At 38.8% G+C, this 18,949-nt stretch overlaps 1 protein-coding gene across 3 annotated transcripts in view; it reads right to left on the bottom strand.

Moving 5' to 3' along the window:
* Positions 1–17,218, bottom strand: part of ACYP2 (acylphosphatase 2) — a 42,308-nt gene extending 25,090 nt beyond the window's left edge. The window contains exons 1-3 of one of the 3 annotated variants that reach the window (XM_055725388.1): positions 16,998–17,218; positions 16,335–16,351; positions 15,171–15,280 (exon numbers count right to left, since the gene is read on the bottom strand). In XM_055725388.1, the coding sequence (XP_055581363.1) occupies positions 15,171–15,280; positions 16,335–16,351; positions 16,998–17,067 (197 nt within the window). In that variant the 5' untranslated portion in view covers positions 17,068–17,218. Of the gene's footprint in view, positions 1–15,170; positions 15,281–16,334; positions 16,352–16,473; positions 16,656–16,997 lie in introns of those variants that run through there. The other 2 variants (XM_055725390.1, XM_055725389.1) reach the window with 2 other exon arrangements.
* Between the last annotated feature and the right edge of the window lie 1,731 nt (positions 17,219–18,949).

The following is an 18,949-nucleotide window of genomic DNA, read 5'->3' as shown; positions in this document are numbered from 1 at the left end:
AAGAACAGCTTTCAGAAGATTAAAATAATATACAGTTTCAACAAAAGACTACAGGTCTATCTTTTTAAGTGTTTATCTATGGGTCTGCAAGTCCTGAGAAATCTGCTGTATGCACTCAAACAGCATGTCAGAGAAATCCTGCCTGCTGTTCTGGTGCTACACCAAAACCCTTTAAAGGATAATGAAGACAGCATCACATTTCATAAGAGATTTCCTGAATGCCTGCTGAGCTGACCTTGTTTACAAGTACTCACTGAAACGATTAATTGCTCGTACTTTCCACTCCACACTGCTATGGCTCAGAGTCTTCTGCCTATACTATCCATATGGACATGAGCCAGAAAGAAACTTTCTATGTAATTATCCAATTATTATTAATGCTAGCATTTAACAAAAAATGCCAGCTGGCATACACAACAATCACTTCACTTCTATTCTGAAAGAACTAAAAAAGGCATTTGTTTTCTTATTAATAGCTATAAAATACAGACAAAGTTAAACAGTTTTGTTTTGTTTTAGACTACAGGATCAGAAGGGTGAAGAGAACACAGTGGTGAAGGACTGGGAGTCAGGAAACAACTTTAATTCAGAGACTGCAATAAAATTACCGTGTCATTGAGCCAATCAGTTCACGTCTGTGCTACAGGTTTCCATTTGTAAATGAATATTTCTCATTCTCTGCCTTTATTTCTTAATTTTACTATCTGTTCTTTGGTAGTAGGAATCTCTTGTAACATATTAATAAAGCAGAACAGGGTCCTGACTGATTACAGCCTATTTATTTTTTTTCTTTGTACTGTTCAACACAAAGGTGATTTTGATATCACAAAGATACAATTTCTTCTGAACCCAGCAAAAACTGACTGCTCCAGCTGGTCCAGAGAAACCAGCAGATACAATAATGCAACAATATAGCTTGAAATAGTCCAAATGCAGTCACTAGAACCTAGATAAAAACCTACTATACCCTGAAATTTAGAGCAAGGTGTTACTCTTCAGTGCTTTATTGACATTAGCTAACCAGTGCGCAGAGCCCCCACAACTTAAAGGGAGAAACTTTGTTCTAATGATTAGTTTAGGATGGGGTTATCAGTCCCACACCTCCCTCTCAAATCCATCACAGATTTGCCGTATGAGATTGTACTGATGCTGCTCTGTGCCCCAGTTTTACAGCATGGGAATAATCCATATGTAGCTACTAAGAGTTGTTTTCAATTTTAACTCACATCTGTGCCAGGAATTTAAAAAGACAGTTTACCAAAATTTGCCTCAGTCCTCACTCCAAATACACATAGTACCTTCATGGCTATCCATTTCAGCTCCATTACAATAGCAAGAAGTAAACAGGAGCTCTTAACTGGTTTTTGAAGTTGCACTATACTGCTACTGATGTATTTATGACATCACTTACTGCAGTAACAAGAGCAGCAAGCACCCGCTAGGCTGGGTAGGTCCTGACAATGGAACTTTACAAAACCGTTGATGTGTTGTGTGAATTGATCTTGATCTTCAGAGGATCCCAGTGACATCCCTGGCACACTTAGCATACAAAGCACTTCAAGCTAAAACGAAGCAGAGGTGTATCTCATGTCATTCATGCTAATGTTTAGCACTTTCCCCTAATTGAGAGGATATAGCAGTTAGAGGAAAGCTGAAAACACAAATAACACAACTGTGCTAGCAGGGTTCATCAGTAGGACAGCCAGCATTCAATCAGCTTTGCTCTCCCTAGCAGGTCTCATGGAACACATTGTGGGGATTACTGTTGACTGTTCATGGGGGCAGCAGGATAACATAACATAGCAATTCATGGTCTAACAAAGATCTGGAAAAGCAGCCAAATGGACAGCACTCATTTTGCAAGGCATCATGGGAACCCTGTTCACCTGAACTTTTGCAAAGCTGACCACATCCTAGCTATGACTTTTTTAAACTTAACTAGACATCACTTGTGATGTCTGTGACAAACAGCAGGAAACAGCAAATGTGTTCTCCTGTGGCTGGAGCTGAGTAATACTGCTCAAGCACAGCTTCCCAGCCAAGCAGGCATAGGACACGCAACAGTAAATTGCAGCAGCACAAGTAAAAATTCTGCCTATATACTCCCAACCATGGATAGGTTACAGGTGCGATCCACTGGCAAACAGGCAACTGACATAAGAGCTTGAACAGACTGATCTCCAAAAGACACTGCAGTTGCACTCCAACAAAGTGTTTTTCATCAGAATATGCTGCCAGTTTGTCTATCCAGCTGCTAAGGAGCATGACCTTTCAAAATTCACAGCCCCCAAGACAGCTGTGCTATATGGACTTGCTCAAGATCAATCCTTCCCAATACTCCTGGCTCTGCACTAGCCTCTGCAGGGCTCTCACGGCTGATCTCCTCGCAGCCCCCAGACTGGCAGGGAAGACCTGTTGCCAGGCTCCAGCTCCTGACCCACAGTCTGCAAAAGCAGGGCAGGACAGGGGAGATCTCAAACCACAGTAGCCAGCTACTCTTCTGCACCCCTCCCAGAATACAGAGCCAAACAGTCTCATTTTCCTAAACACTAAGCCATCTAAATTTAAAGATTATTTGAAACCTATATAGACTTGACAGTGGTGCATAGCTGTGCTGTCTGAAAAGTGTCCCAGCACTATCCCTGAAATCTAATTTCAAGGAACGGTTTATATTATGTAATAAGCAGGGCCAGAGGCTCAGGATTAACATTTGTGCAGTGTAACAGCATTTCAGGTGAGTTCCTTTACAGTAGGCCAAACCTGCTCAGATCCAAAAATATGATGACTAAAATCTCATTAAATGATTGCTGGGAGATTCATGAGCTGGAATAGTTTGGGATTTTTGCTCCAGATGGTTTGTGTTCTAGTATGTATTAAAATTCTAGGGTTTATGGAGTTAAAAAGGGGAAGGAAAACTACTTGTCCAGGACCCTCTCCCACCAAAATGGTCATTGGTAGTTCAAGGAATCTTTTTCCAAACATAGTATCAGCTGCCCACTTCAAAGCCTGCTTTTCTTTCATTAAGTTTTGAACACTTTCCAGACTGATTTTCTCTGTTCCTTTAACAGCAGGGAAACAAGCAGGAAGAGCCCACAGCATCATTACACTGGAGCACAAGTCTGAACACCAGTGGAAAGCATTTAAGGTATACAAGCAGCACATTCATTTTAGATTAAAACAGCCAGCTGTTTTACCCCAACTATGGAAAAAACATCACAAAGAATACCAGCTTCAGAAAGAAATCTTCTAATCCAGTAACATAGACTAACTATAGTAAATCAACTCGAGAGTAAAAGGATTTCACATGAAACCCAGTGTCTTCTCCAAGTTTATATAAGTGATTCTCTGTAAAGAGACTTCAGTATTCCCTTCAGAGGGGCCACATTAAAAGAAAGGCAAAGATACAAAAAGTAATTTTAACTCTGCAGGATAGCTGGTAACATCCAGCATAGTTCAAGGGAAAAATCTCAGGGCACTACATTAAGCAAATAAACACTGTATTTCTCTGGAGTGTAAAACAAGGGAGTAGAGGGAGGAGTTTGGAAAAAAAACAAGGTAAAATTGAGTTACATACTATATAGTGACATTACCCAGAAATACTTTTTTTTCTACTGCTGCAAAGCATTAACAGCAGCAGAGAGAAGAGCAATGTATCAGAAGCAATTTTTGATTTTTTTTTTTCTCCTGTTGGCAAAAAATGTGTCTTAAGTACGTAAGCATGAAACACATTCATCTTCTATAAAAGTATTGTAAATAAACTGAACAGTTTGCCCATGAATCAAATCAGTACTAGAGTAATTTGTGGAATAAAACAAAAAGCTATCTCTCAGCAACACAAAAAGGCTTTGAGCTCTTTCCCCATAAACCAAGCTCTTACTAGCTTCCTTTTCCTTTTGGGCTATCTGTGCAGTTACAAAGATTTCACTTAGAGTTCTAGATTCACCTAGCTAATTAAGTGCATAAATCCTAGAGAGATGTTGCTTTTCCAAGTCAGTGTGTTTACCACCAGAATGTTGGTAAGATCAACAGCAGCAAGATCCATATGATATGTGCATAATTACATTAGTGAATTCAGAACTAGATCAAATCCACCCACTCAACACAGAATTCATGGTTAGCTGTCTGCCCCCTCCTTCGTATGCTGTCCATTTGGAATACACAAACTTTGCATTCTTAGAGAAGAGCTCTCACATCTGGTACTAGGCACATAATGTAATACATCTGAAAGATATTCCCTACTGATTTGTCACCAGAAGCAAGGGCTACTACTAGCTTAATCCTCAATCTGTTTGCTGCTGCTTCCCCAAAACAAGTGTTATGAACTAGGCATTCTTGTAGACATCTCCTCATCTTTATATTATGCAACCTGAATTTTAGTTAAATGTTGCTTTCTCCTGTGGACTATAAACACAAATCTCTAGACCCAGAGTAACATCCTTCATCCCTTTTAAGATAGAGAAGTGGTCACAACAGCCTTGTTCCCTACTTACTGGACCATTAACCTCCAAATATAATCAGCACACACAAAAGGAAAACAAACCTCTCCAACCATCAAGTGGGAAGATCAGAGAGCAAAACAGACATCATAGTGCCCTGTAGCACAACTCATTTCTAGTCTAAACTGGCTTTTGAATGGTTGGCTTTACAAATTCACTCATGATCTTTTAACATTGCTCTGCACATTTAACTTCCATTTTTAGACCAGTTAGCTGAATTCTTTTCTTTCTCAGTAAGCTTCTATATGTTAGAACATCAAGTGGACACCCTTATCAAATTATAACTTTGTACAAACACTGTTAGCTACCCTTTCAGCATACAGAAGAATTATTAATTCTTACGCCTGTGCACCTTTGAGAAGGCAAAGATCCACTATGACATCCAGCTACAGCATAGGTATCCTTTGCTATTTCTTGGTTCACGCTAATGTTAGCGCCTACCTAGGAAGAAACATCAGAATTTACATGAATCCAAACCAAAATTTTTCATACCATAATTTATACCATACTTTTGGCATGACTTTCTGCCATGGAAAAAAGTCACACCAATCCCACACAATCTTTGTGCCTAAACTGCTGAAACACATTAGCCTTAAGCAATGCAATTTAAATTATTTTTTTTTCAAATGCCCCAATTAATTTCAGTAGAAAAAACACTTCAGAATTTGAGGTCAATTTGTGTTTTGAATTAAAAAAGCAAACCAATAAGTTACTTTCCTGGAGTTGCTCTTTAAGAACCGCATTAATTGTTTCAGAACTTGTTTGAAACATCACGTGGCCAAGACGCCTGTATATAAACTCACTGCAGTTTATATACAATCGCACATGTAACCCATGTGCATGAATAAATTCAGTCTCACCAGCATCTAAGTCTTTTCTACATAGGAAATTATAGCAAGTTTCTCTGTTTCTTTCCCATTATGTTTATGCAGTTTCATATAGGCAAACATAATGAAACTCTACCATGAGCTGAGATGACTGGAAGCTACAGAGTATCATCTGTGAAGCACCAAGCTCAAGCAAGAAAACCCTGCTGAGAAGCGAAGTAGAGCAGCTCAGGTTCACTGCTGTGAAAACAGAGTCCCACAGCTTTTGGCTGCTTCAACAGGCACAGATAAAGAGTGTGCCTTAGGAAAACAGACATTGTCTCAGTAATCTCAACAGAATAAGCCATATTCTATTGTACAAACATTTAGAACCTTACATCACTCAAGTTCTAGTTTTGCTTCATGCTGCAAAAACCCAGGCAGCCTTGTCAAATACAGCATACAGAATAAGTTTCAAAAAAACCCCTAAGTCCATGCTTTTATTGATAATTACTAGCTGTTGCCAGAGATCTGTTTTTAAGTGGGTACATAGTTACTCCCCTTGATAAGCTGGAGTGCAAAATCCTCATTTAAAAATACTAGTTTACTCATTAGTGTTTCTGTGAATGTTGTGTTGGAGTAGAGACATGTTGAATGCTTTCTTCAGCACAAAAAGCCAGAATAATGGCATTGAAATGTACCACATCTTACTGTATCAATAGTAAGAGAATACTTCCACCTTGAAAATATCAAAACATTACACATGGTCCCAATAATATCAACTATCAAAAGCATAAATGCTTAGAAGGCTCAAATGGCTAAAAAGCTTCCAGCAGAAATAACTCATCATACTGGAATTTGTATTTCAAGTGTCTCCCAAAAAGCTCAACCAATCCTGCACAGAGCTGTTGCAGAAGACTTACTGTGGTTTAATTACAAAGATTAGAGTCAAAATAAGTTTGACTTTTCAGTGTGGATGAAAAAGGTATATCACTTCCTCTTATGCAAGAAAATGCCTAAATTGAGTGCTCAGAGAACAGTTCCACTTGCCTGTTTATAGTACAATCCAATGTAACCTCGCATTCCTACTTGCTTTCAACTGTGCAACAGAGATTTGAGAATTGAATGTTATCACAGATAGCCATCAGCTAAGCAAATGAAAGTCTGGAATTCTGTAGCAAATTAGGACTTCATGTACTAACATTGCTAAAGGTCTTTGAAGCATTAACGCAACATCCCAGGGGAACCATTATTTCCAAAGCAGCAAGCCATCAGAGAGACATAGTACAAAAAAAAAAGAAGTTAAGCACCTTGTCCAAGATCACATACTGGGTTTTCCAAGACACTGTACAGACTAACACTTCTTATTCCAAAAATTCAGTCCTGTTTAAATGCAGGAATAAGTAGATGGTCTATAAACATAAGAGGAAAGCAGTTTTGTCTTCTGTGTATCTAACATTAAAACAAATATTAATAATCCCACTAGTAACAAGAACAGGAGACTAGATATGTACTAGAGGCCAACAGCAACTTCCCCCTGACTCCTTTACAGATACCTACAAATATGCAAAGCATTGAATACCTTAAAATTTTAAGGAACAAAAGGAGTCCTATGGCTCTCAGTAAAGCAAGCATTTCTGGCAGCTTCAGAGGGAGATGGAAGGAAGAAACATTTCTCATTGAATCACTTCAGGCACAAATACCATAAGCTGCTGAGAGGTAGCCCCCTCCCTCCAACAAATGAAAATACCTCAGCAGACTTGTGTTTAGGGTATGAGACTAAACTATAACATGTATTTTGGAATAATTTTGTGGGAATTTTGGGAAATTTGGAATAATACTGTGGGAATTAAACCCTGCCCTAACATAGCAACCCTAAGTGTCAATGACAACATGTGATCTCCAACAGGAACTTTTGTTTTATTCCCAAAACTAACTGCTTAGCCTGCACTCCTTCAAAAATCCAATACTCAAAAGCTAAAGAAAACATGAGTATTAAGCTCTAATAAGACATTACTTAGTAAATCTTAATTAACTATTTGAATTATAAGCCTACACTTAGTGTGAATTGTTAATTTAGAACAAACTATAATTGTTATCAAAATATTACGATGAACACTTCAGTGATTAGAAGTGGAAGCAGATACTTTATAAAGAATTCCAATTCCACTGAGCAACTGCAAATTCACAGCAACTGTAAAAATTACTGGATTTGAAAAAGTCTACAAGGTCATACAAGACAGCTATCTTTATACCCAACAGAAAAAAATGGGGGTGTGGAAAGCATTCTTTTTGCACTATTCCATATTCAGAAAGACATAACCACGGTTAAAAGCTTTAGTGGTTTATGGCATTTCAAAGTAAAGAACAGTGACAATCCAGCACAGTCTAAAGGACAGGACCTGAGCCAGGAGTCCACTTCTATTTCTGGCTCTGCCACTGGTGGGCTGTGTGACCTTCAGTGGAAAGCTACACCTCTCTCCCTTCAACTGCTCCTGGTCCACAGGGAGAGAACTGCCTTTTGCTCTTCCCCCAAGCCACTAACAAGAGCAGGCTTCACTTAGGGGCAGTCAGCACTGCTGTACAGTATAAAATAGCAAGGGTAGAACAAAGGTAAGCCACAGGCCTCTAGTTTTGTGTTGGAAGCATGCAGCTCTCTCCTTCAGCTAAGAGTCATTGATGTCTCACTGGTTTTATTCTCTGAAGACAGTAACAAGAAACTAGTCTTCTGACTTACCTACCCGTTCCTTTCCTTCTCAGCCGAATACACTTGCTACAATAAACTGTAATTAGTTCTTCATTTATCAGTTTTGGTAAGTGAAATCATCTAGTTTTGAACTGCTAAACCCCCAAAGAACAAGGTCCATTCCTTCCCATGTCACCAGCAGTAACATTTCGTAAATTCAATTTACATGACCAAGCTCAGAGCCTGCATAACTTAATAGTTCAGTTTAGCCTGTCAATTTTAAACAATAAACAAATAATCACAGATAAGATATTAATTTGGTATGGAAAGAGATGGTCACACCTACCATTATACTAGCCATAAAAATTATAGCTTAACGCGATTTAGTTTTCAAGTTAGGTTATTTTACCTTTAAATGAATGAAAAGTAGGCTTGTTATACTTGGACCCACACTGAACCACAAAAACCCCATCATATTTCTTGTCATCAGACTGCTATTGAGTCATGAAACATTGTAAATGACCTTCAGCAGTGATTACCATAACAATTGTACTTCATTACGATCATAAATGAGAACACACCCAAAGCTTTTTTCACTATTTTGCATTTTAGCAAAGTAGAAAAGAAAGCTTAAAGAATGGGATTTGAATTTCCCTCTCCCCTTTCCTTCAGAATGTATCACTGTTAGCTTCCCAAGAACAGCACATCCAGGAGATACTTCAGCCATACTATTATGGCACATAGCTGCCTCATTGACAAACACAAGGTAAACATGAAGTGCTCTGCATCAGAGCAGCTGTATTTTCATAGAAAATAAGCATGGCAAAAAGAATTATAACTCACAATTTTATAAGTATTTTCTATAACACTGAAGCATAGCATACAGTGACCAGTGTTCTTTGTATGATCAACTTGAAATTGTTGCTTTAAATGAAGCAGTTATTATTTTGTGTCTTTATGCTCTTCTGGATATGTGGGATGCAAACAAAAAAAAAGATACAATGGAATTTCAGCCAGTGTGCCCATTAAACATAGCTAGTAATTAAATCAGCCCAGTAACAAATTTTTACAACCTTTTAATCATACCACCCTGAAAATGTACACCTGTGAATTTGGAGCCTATTCTGAGAACAACTGCATTCATCTTTGAATAATGGTAAGAGTTTCTCATAGCCTACTTAATTTGTTTTAGAAGTACTTGTATTAAGATTGTCTAACAAATCTCTTGTTAAATCCTCTCTACCATGTTTGACCATAATATTGGTTTCAAACTCCCCTTGGCGTTTCACTTCCACTGCAATTAGCTCATCCCTCTGATATTCTCCTCCCCCACAATAACAAATTTCAGAATTCTGCTTCTATCTCCAGGACCAATCTCCCATCATGATTTTTTTCCATTATAGCACACCTTTAGTTACTGTACCATGCTGCCTCTGCCCCTTAGACATAAAAGGGTCTCTGGAAGTTCTGTACCTTTTCTACTAGTCTGATGTTACTCAACACTTCTTGAATCTATTGATTCCTAGTCCACAATCATTATTTTACTTACCAGCTGTTGCCAAACTCAAGCTGACATCCATATTCTCTTCATAATCTATCAATACTTCCAGCCTCTCTGAACTTCTCACTCAACTGCCTTTGTCTTCTTTTGAGTAACAGGCTTTTGCAGCTTCAAGAGCAGAATATATCAGATGCCTTTAACTTATTTAAAAACCTAAACCACTTTGTTGTCTGTACAGGTGTCCCTTTCAGATTAATTTCTACCATTATGCCTAGCTTTATGTGCAACAAAGTGTTACAGTTTCTTCTCCTAAACATCTAGCTTGAGCTGAAAAATTAAAAATATATCCTCTTAAAATGAGAAAAATCTCAAAATACAGACTAAAATCGTTCTATATCTCAACATAAATTGGGTATTAAGATCTGGGATTTTGCTCAAGGAATCCAGTCACAGTCTAAATATGGAGGGCTTTTCTTACTAGCATTTAGTTCCATTTCATGCCATCAGGACTATTCTCTACTATTGAGAAATAGTATTGAATTATATTTACTCAATGCCAGTTGGCAAAGACAAGAATCTTGGATACACCTGGCTAACGAAAGAGAGAATGAGAGCTGCAATATTAACTGATACAGAGTTCCCTTCTCCTCTTATGTGGTAAAAATCTAGATTTTTCTATGCAGCTACCCACTGAAGTAATTTTCAAGTCACGTATATATTTAATATTACTTCTCGACCAAAACTGATATTAAGAATAAAATTCAAATTAAATTAGCATTAATTTACTAATTAAAAATAATTTCCATGACAAGCAATCTATATTTAACATCATGCCTTTCTACAAAGACAGAAATAATATTTGCTACGTTATTATATACTACCAGAGCCTAAAAAGTGTCCTAAGGTTTTATATTTTAGCATGTAAGCCTGATTTGAAATCTTTGATTTTTGGAATAAATTCTGAAGTTGACAATCTACACATGTCTTATATTCCTCTTTTAATGGATAACTAATATGCCATCACTCAAAGTTAAAAAAATTCTCATATGAAAGCAATTTCTAGCCTGTCAATGCAAGTTGCTATGGCAACAACCACAAAGGCCTTATTTAATGAGGAAAATGGAAAAAATATCGCAAGATACTATAACGAAAAACCCTGTCCTACAAGTCGTCCTGAAAAAAAGAAACAAAAGGACTACCTCCTCTACTCCATTTAACAATATCCAGACTGGCAAAAAGGCTTTCAGCTTACCATAAAACCTTATGTCATTATGTTTTAGAAATGCTGCAACTGCTTTTCTTGTGACTTTAGTATTCTTTGGCTTACAGACAGGTAAAAGACTGGAAATGAGCTTTTAGTATCTAAGGATAATGGGTGTTATCTATGTGGAGCAGTAACAGCAGACAGAACAGAACTATAAAATATAGCAGGGGAAAAGGTAGTGAAGAAAAATATGGATTCTACCACAACAGTCTAAAAATAGATTCACCTCAAATAAGGCATGTATACTTGAAAGTTTCTACAGAACAAACAGCTCCATCTAGAGGTTAAAAAGCAAGAGATATTAAAGCAAGCTTACAGGTAAAAGGTTCTCAAGATTTCTTTAAAATACCCTCTAAAATAAAAAATTGGTTTCAAAATACATGATGTAAAATTTGCCTGATCTTTGAGAATCTAAAAGTTTCAGATTAAAAACAAACTGAAGGCAAATCTTCAAATGAAAATACCCCAAATCAAAAACTGCTCATTCAAATCTTAAGCTTCTTGTATTTCAGTGAAACTCACTGAAATCCTAGCCTCAAGGAAGTCAGTAAATTTTGCCAGTTTTCAGCGTGATCAAGATTTCACCACCACAGAACATAAATTAAAGAAGTCTGCCTCCCAGCACCACTTCAACAAAAATTTATACCCATGTTCAACACTAAGCAAATGGGTCAATAAGGAATACAATCACTAGCACATGCAACATTTTTCAGGCCCCAACCCTTCATGCCTACTTATTTTCCACTTATTTATGTAAAAGTCAGAATGCCCCTGCTAAGTTGTTACATTCTCCAGAGCAAACTATTCTGCATGTCATCTTTCAAGGCAATTCATCATAATCATACTTCATGTCTGCAAGAAAACAATTACTTCCACATTTTAGGAAAAAATCCAGGCTTTGGCACTCTGCTGAAGAAACTACACCACACTTGGGTAAGAGAGGCCAGTTCTTTTCTAGGGCAGGATGGGAAGGAACCAAGCACACAGCCGACGCTAGCAAACACTCTTCTGTGTTGCCTCTGCAGCAGTAGATACTTCGCCTCTGGCTGCCCTCCTACACCTAATTCCACAGTTCTAATGCAGTAAAGTTGTATTTGACTACCCAAAACTCTCCAAAGATCATCAGTTACCTGGCCAACTGATTTTCAGACTAGACCTTCCCTAACATGCTCTCACTTCACTAGAGAGCTTTAAGTATGTGTGGACAGTCATGCTGCCAACTCTCCTGCTTTACATCTTATTTTCTCCACTTTATACTGGTTTGGGTCACTCTTCATCTAAACTCCACACGTGCATTACAATAACACTTCAAATAGATCACCAGGACCATCCTCATAATTCCTCCCAGATTATATTTTACCTTGCAGCCTGTGTAAAAAAAAAATGAATCATTTAACAGCATTGCTTCTTGAGCCTGTACTGGATGCTTCATAGCTGTGCCTCACAATACAAGCAGTGATACAAAATAGAACAAAAAGGGTCAGAAAACAGGGAGCAAAGGACTGCTGCTGGAAAACCATTGCGTTAGAGGTCTGCCGCATTACTGCTCCAGAACAAAGGCACGCTTTGTGATTCACTCCATGCTTCTGGTAACATTGAACTGCCTCATGTTGTTTTTCCCCACATTTGTTACACTTTCCCTATTTTTATCCTCCCCTCAAACTCTTATCCCTCTTTTCTTCCATCCCATATTGCTTTTCCCATTTACCTGTTCTAGAACTATAGCATCTAGAACTATGGCATCTCTACTCACTTCATAGTTTATGGTTTTGATTTTATTTAGCATCATGAAAAGATAAACATTGTTTATGATTGACCAAAACACCCCTTCCACCTTTCCCTAAACAGTACTATCATTAACACGCCAAAAACCAGTAAAACTACTGACAAATAATTTTATTACCATTGATATGTAATTTTTTAAAGTCCAAGTGCTGCACCTCTGAAAATCAGACCTTTTGGGCCTAAAGTTTAAACTAGAAACTTACATAAGTCTGAAAATATCTGTCCAAAAGACACTGCACAAACTATTCTTGAAAGAATTCTACAAGGTAACATACTGCTCCAACATTTGAAATAGCACTTTACCAGGAACCTTTCTTGAAATATCTTGCAACATTGATTCATGTACCATATTTCTCTGAAAAGTGTTCAGTTTCTTTGAACATATGAGATCTCCAAATTTTTAAGTGTCTTACACATACAGGCTCAATTTTAAGTTCTAAATATCTAGCAAATACAAACTAGAGCTTGCATAGGAAGTCGGTGCCAGAATTTCCCACTGATTATCACAGTTTTAATACAAATCTATGTTTAGGATTACCGGTTTATATTAATTTCCCATAGCAGAAGCAAGCCTCATTTTGTTTTTATTTAATATAGCATTTTAAATAACAATTGAATCTAGAACACAGTATTATGAATTCCCAGGGAGCACGACTGAGCATTACAAAAAATGCTGTAAGCTCTGGAAAAAAACTTGAGAAACTCAAGTCTGTTTTGATCTCCTATTAACATGTACTAGCAGAGAGAAATAAGAGCCTTTCCAAGTAGCTATTCATACACAAGAGCTCCTTTTTCATGTGCAAGTTCACCAGTTTAGTGCTAAAAATAAGCTCACTACCCTTGTGATATATAAGAGCACACACAGGGAACAAGGAAAAGTGAACTGTTTCTCCTTCAGCATTCTACTCTAGGTTCTCCAGTTTAATAATCCATATCTCTACGCATACTTCAAAATTGCACTTCAGCATTGCAACATTATTCCTAAATCAGAGGAAAATTTATTTCCAGCATGAAATGAAGCAGCAGCAACTCAAAACAACTTATTATTTGTTCTGAATATCAAATACAATGCACATCAAAAGCTTCAACAACTTTTTTCTTTGGTGTCAATCCCACTTGCTGACCCTATTTAAAATTGTGTAACAATGAAAAATAAAAACTGATTTCCTTTTCGAATAGTCTGCATGCCAACACATCTCTGCAAACAAGCCGAGTCTTGATAGTGTAATTTTGCAGCTCTATTGCAAGATCCCCTATTATGCACAAACTATCTGGTGTTGCGAGTAAATGTAGCTTCCTTTAAATCCCATTGACATAACAGGAAAGGGAAAAGGGTGGATGAAAACACCGCATTCTGCAGCAATCCTAGTTCATGCAAACGCAAGAAGTATCAGCTGCTAAGCTATGCTTTGACTTCAACCTGCTTAATGAAAATAAATCAACTGACTAGAAATTTTCAAGTGAAAAAGTACTCCAACAAACAGAAACCAAATCCTGATTTCTCAGTTGTCCATTTTCAGTGCTCTAAATTAACTAGAGATGGCACCAAGATAACTAAATTTTAAAGATATTTACATCAGGCTATGAACAAAGGTCTTAAAGAAAATGAGTATAAACTTAACCTAAGAGAACAACTGCTATTTCTCTGGCTTTGTAAATGTTTTGCAGCCCAAGATAAGCAATCTAACTTTGAGCTCCACACCAAGAAAATGGCTACAAATACTTCTGTCACATTAGATAATCATATATAAATCTCTTTACCTGAAAGTGTAACACATATTTTCTCTGCAGAAAGCCAACTTCACTTAATCTAAGTTCAGTTCTGAAGCAATTCCCTTATCAGAAAGTGCTGGCAGAATTTGCACTAATAGTTGCCCATCCATAATAAAGCTTACAAAGGAAACTTTTACAATCATTCATTCTTTGTTGAGAGCGCAAACCATTGAAGGATTTTTTAAAACTCTCAACAATCTCCCTCTATACGCTTGCAAAAAACGATAGTTGGAAGCAACTGAATCGGGCTTTGTGTTTTTTTCCAGGCATCATTTCCTCAGAGTGATAGCTTCAAGCTTTTGGAAACTGGCAATTTAATAAAGAAAATAATTACCAATTCTTTTAAAGACATCAAAATACTTCAGAATATATTTCCAGATGGTAGAGAACACTGACATTTGCTGAAATGCGTATTTATGTCTTTTTTAAAAAAAAGCGGGGGAAAAAAATCATATTTAAACTCAGTTTAAATTGATTTAAGTACATGCTGAGCAAGCATTTTGATAAATTCTTCAGTGTTTCGTAACAGAGAAGTTTTGAAGAATTAAACCCCAGGTCTTTGCTCACATGTAGGAATAAAGGCTTTTTCTTCATTTCACAAGAGAAGAGTACGTTAGGGAAACACACTGACAAATTGTGCGACACTAGAAGTTAAAACCGGCTAATGATACACACTATTTTTAAAGCTTAAAGACTTTTTTACTGCTCAAAAAAGAAGGCATCTCCTCAACTCCACAAAACTAAAACTGATTATTTAAAGTACTGTACACTACTGATATATGAATCTACTAGTCACTTTGTATCAAAAACATTTCTGTAAATTACTTTAGTAAGACTAAAAAGCCACAAAAATACTTACATTGCATTTACTTTATCTTCTGGGCCCTGAACTTGGCCCGTTACAGTTCCTTGACTGGTATTTTTAACCCAGCCAACCACTCCTAATTTCCTAGCTTCCTCTTCTGTGTACTGATTGGAAAAAATAATGAAAAATCAGTGTTAACACATACACAACATGTACACCACTTAAAACCCCACTTTCATTTTCATAGGTTTAAGACCTACGCTTAAGAAAAATATCCATGGATGCTGCTCATACTCAGACATTAAGATGTTTCTGCCAGCTCTGAAGTTGCAGCAGAAGCACCCATTTTTTGAATAAGAATGACATTTCACATATACGTAATAAATGCACAAATTAATTACCACTTTCATATTATATATGCTTATTATATACTGCTTATTAGCTCAGGACTGGCACTCTGGCGTATGTTCACATGGCTCCAGGTCAGCTCCAAGTAAGGTAGAACAAACTTGCACCTGCCCACCGCATCATGTGTGGACATACGCTTTCCACCTGATAGTGCAAAATTGAAATAGATAGAGGCTTACAATATAGTATGTCTTGAATGTAATTATTCTATTTCATCATACATATAAACAATGCATAAAAAATTTTAAGTCTAATATTAAGCATGGTACACTAGTTTCAGACAAATAATTGTTGTTCTCTCTTGTTTCTTGGGTTTCTGTGAACTGCACGTGCTGCATGTTCAGAGCTTGTGGAGATATTTGGTTGTGACATGAGCCACAGACTGTGTGTTTGTAGCACATTGTTACAGTAAGTTTCCTTAAATACAGGTACCGTAATTGCCATTAAAAGAATGACACTGGAACACACTGTTTCAGAAGCCAGTATCAAGAAACTTCAGATGTAACCATTTAAAGTTTAACATGTTATAATGCTCTTGTGGCTGTTTTATCACAAGTAATCCAAACAATCTTTAGAAGCTATACAAACAGGCAACACACATTAGTAAACTTTTTAAAATCCACTTTAATACAACCTTAATGTAAAACAAGTATTTTTTTCCTTTAAAATTCACTTGCAATATGTAACCATCTAACCTAGAACTCAAAATTCAGGCTGGATATGTTTATACCCTGCCGACCCGTTGCCATATTTTTAGCACTGGAAATACTATCCTGTAAAGGAGAACTGGTAAACCAGTCATTGCCTTACCATTCTGAAACAAACACCTAGAAAAGAAAGAAAAAAAAAAATCCATTGAAGTAACATGAAATAATACCAGTTCAAGGAATTTCACTTTAATATAAAGTTACCAGAAATTGCACACAAGTCATCTATGGCCTTTTCTTACAGAAGTTTCAGCGAGCGGTTGTGAAATTTTAACACCGGGCAAACTCCACAGAATTTGGGTACGAGCCGGCCTCCAGCCTTCCCCTCGGCAAACCGCTCTCATTAGCGCGGTCAGCGCACAGAGTTTCCCTCACCGGAGGCGCCGCAGTGCGGGACCCGCCTCTGACCGAACTGTCACCTCAGGGTTTTGCCGCCAAATCGCCGGGGCGGAGGAGTGGGGGGGGGGGGGGGGGCGACATTCCCACAGAACCGCGCTCATTCCCACACCACCGTGCTGACAGGACGCGACCATGAATGCAGGTAACGAAAAGCGCCTTTAACAGAACAGCCTGCGCTCCCCAGGTAACCGGGCGAGCCTTAAGGCGGGGGCATCCTCACAACTTTTTTCCCGTCGGGGACGATGGCGGTGGCGGCAGCGGCCGCCCCTGCACCCTCAGCCGCCGCCACCGCCTCGCTCGGCCCCGCGCGCATGCGCGCCCTGCCACCGCCGCGGCAGCCGCCCCGCACCCCCGAGCCCCTCCTCACCTTGCACCCGCCCGAACACTTCGTAATCCACTGATTTGAGCGCGCCGGAGGCCTTCGCTAGGGCAGACATGGCGAAGGATGAGCAGTCAGGCGCCGGGTGCTGCTCTGCAGGCCGCGGCCGAGCGGGGCGCGGACGGCAGCGCGCGAGGCTCAAGCTTCCCGCGCGAGCGGCCGCCTCACGCGGGCCTGCCGCCCCCTGCCGCCCCTCTCCCTCCGCGGGCGGGAACGCGGCGCTGAGGGGAGGCACCGCCCGCCACCGCCGCGTTGGGTGTGGGGTGCGCAGCGGCCGGCCGCGTGTCGTGAGGTACGAATTCAAGGTGTTACTCCCTCATATTTGAGACTAGGAACAATGTTAAGAGAATAAATGGCCGACCGAGACTGTCTTCTCTTTGAGGGCTGGTGCAGTAAGGCGCAGGTGCCCAGCTGGGCTTCCCACCTCAAGCATCCACCACACAGGTAACCAGCCTTTCTCAGGGATTCACAGGAATCATTGAAACAAAGTATTTTCCTGACATGGTATGAGGCAACTGATAAGGTGGAAAGTTGAGTAGTTGAAAGCTAAAACAACAAAAAACCCCTCAACTTTATCTTGGGCATCCTTCTCTGGCAAGGCTCCATGACTGATTTTTCCTCACACCTTGACATTATTTAAGCTTTCACCCAGAATTTTAAAAGCTCATTTCTCTTCCCTGTTCAGTCACTGTGCTGAGGCAAACACCAAGCCAGCAAGGGGCTGGACTCTGCTGGAGCAGCAAGCCTTGGAGGTAATGAAGCTCACCTCAAACTATTCACCAAAGCTTCAGCGGTATCTGTGAGTGCTCATGTTTTTATTAGCAAACCTTTCCAGAAGGGTTAGCACGTAACTCCTTAAGTAGATGCTACATGTGCAAAAACACCAGCCAGAAGTTAGTTATGTAGTAGGCCAAGTCTCCAACCAAACACCAGAAATATTTTTATCTGGAGTGTTCTATGTCTGCTTGCGGTTTAACTCTACACACACACCCTGTATTTGCTTTTTCTAGAAATATCTAAGTGTCTTCATGCAGAATTGTACACTAGAAACAACATTTAACCCACCTTAGAAAATGAACTCAGCCTTCTCTTACCAACAGATAAAGGCAGATTAACTGTGACTTCACAATAGAAATGAAAATTTTATTTGCTCTCTCCATTAGGCAATTCCTTCCCACACACCACGTCACATCGTAGCAGTAACGCAGCATAACCCAAGTTGTTTACATGTTTGGATCTCAAGACTAGAGGGAGGTTAAAAAAATAAAATTGCTTTTCCAAGACACATCAATTAACTAGAGAAACAACCATTCAATTCAGGCAGAACAAACATGCACATAGAAAGCTGCCAGTATCATAAAGAATAGGAACACAATAGGAAAAGTTTCATCATTTTCTTTCCCTATATAATATGGTAAATCAAACCCTTGCCTTTCTCAGGGGTCATACATTTTGCTAGTGTAGAATCAGCACCATTTTGTTTTTAAAGAAGAGGATTCTACAGGAGTAACAGAATGCAGCATAGACTAATATCTCTTGTTATTTGCTGCCATCTATCAGCAGTGAAGAACAAGACAGTTTAAAAAAATTTACAATAGCAGCCTATTTATAGTGTAAGGCATTGTAACACAAGCCTTGAAACTAGAGCTTATTCTGGTACTGATTACACTTTGCTATCTGCAGATTCCAGTACTGGCAATGGCAGCCTTTGTTTATCAGGGGAATCTTTGACCTTTCAAGTGAGTTCTCTCCTTGAGTAGGTCTCCTCACATTTGCACTGACTCATTCTCAGGATAGGAGTCCATTCCTGTTGCTGTCCTTGACAGCTTCCTGGCTCAGAGATACTCTCATCTCCTGTGTTCCTTTGCTGTTGTCTTTTTTTCCAGAAAAATCAATTAAGATTTTTTTATTTGCCACAACAACATTTTGCCACTCTCTCC

Source organism: Falco cherrug, chromosome 13 (genome assembly GCF_023634085.1).
Source record: "Falco cherrug isolate bFalChe1 chromosome 13, bFalChe1.pri, whole genome shotgun sequence".
Taxonomy (NCBI): Eukaryota; Metazoa; Chordata; class Aves; order Falconiformes; family Falconidae; genus Falco; species Falco cherrug.
The sequence above is the reverse complement of the archived record's forward strand: the minus strand, read 5'-3'. Positions and strand labels throughout refer to the sequence as shown.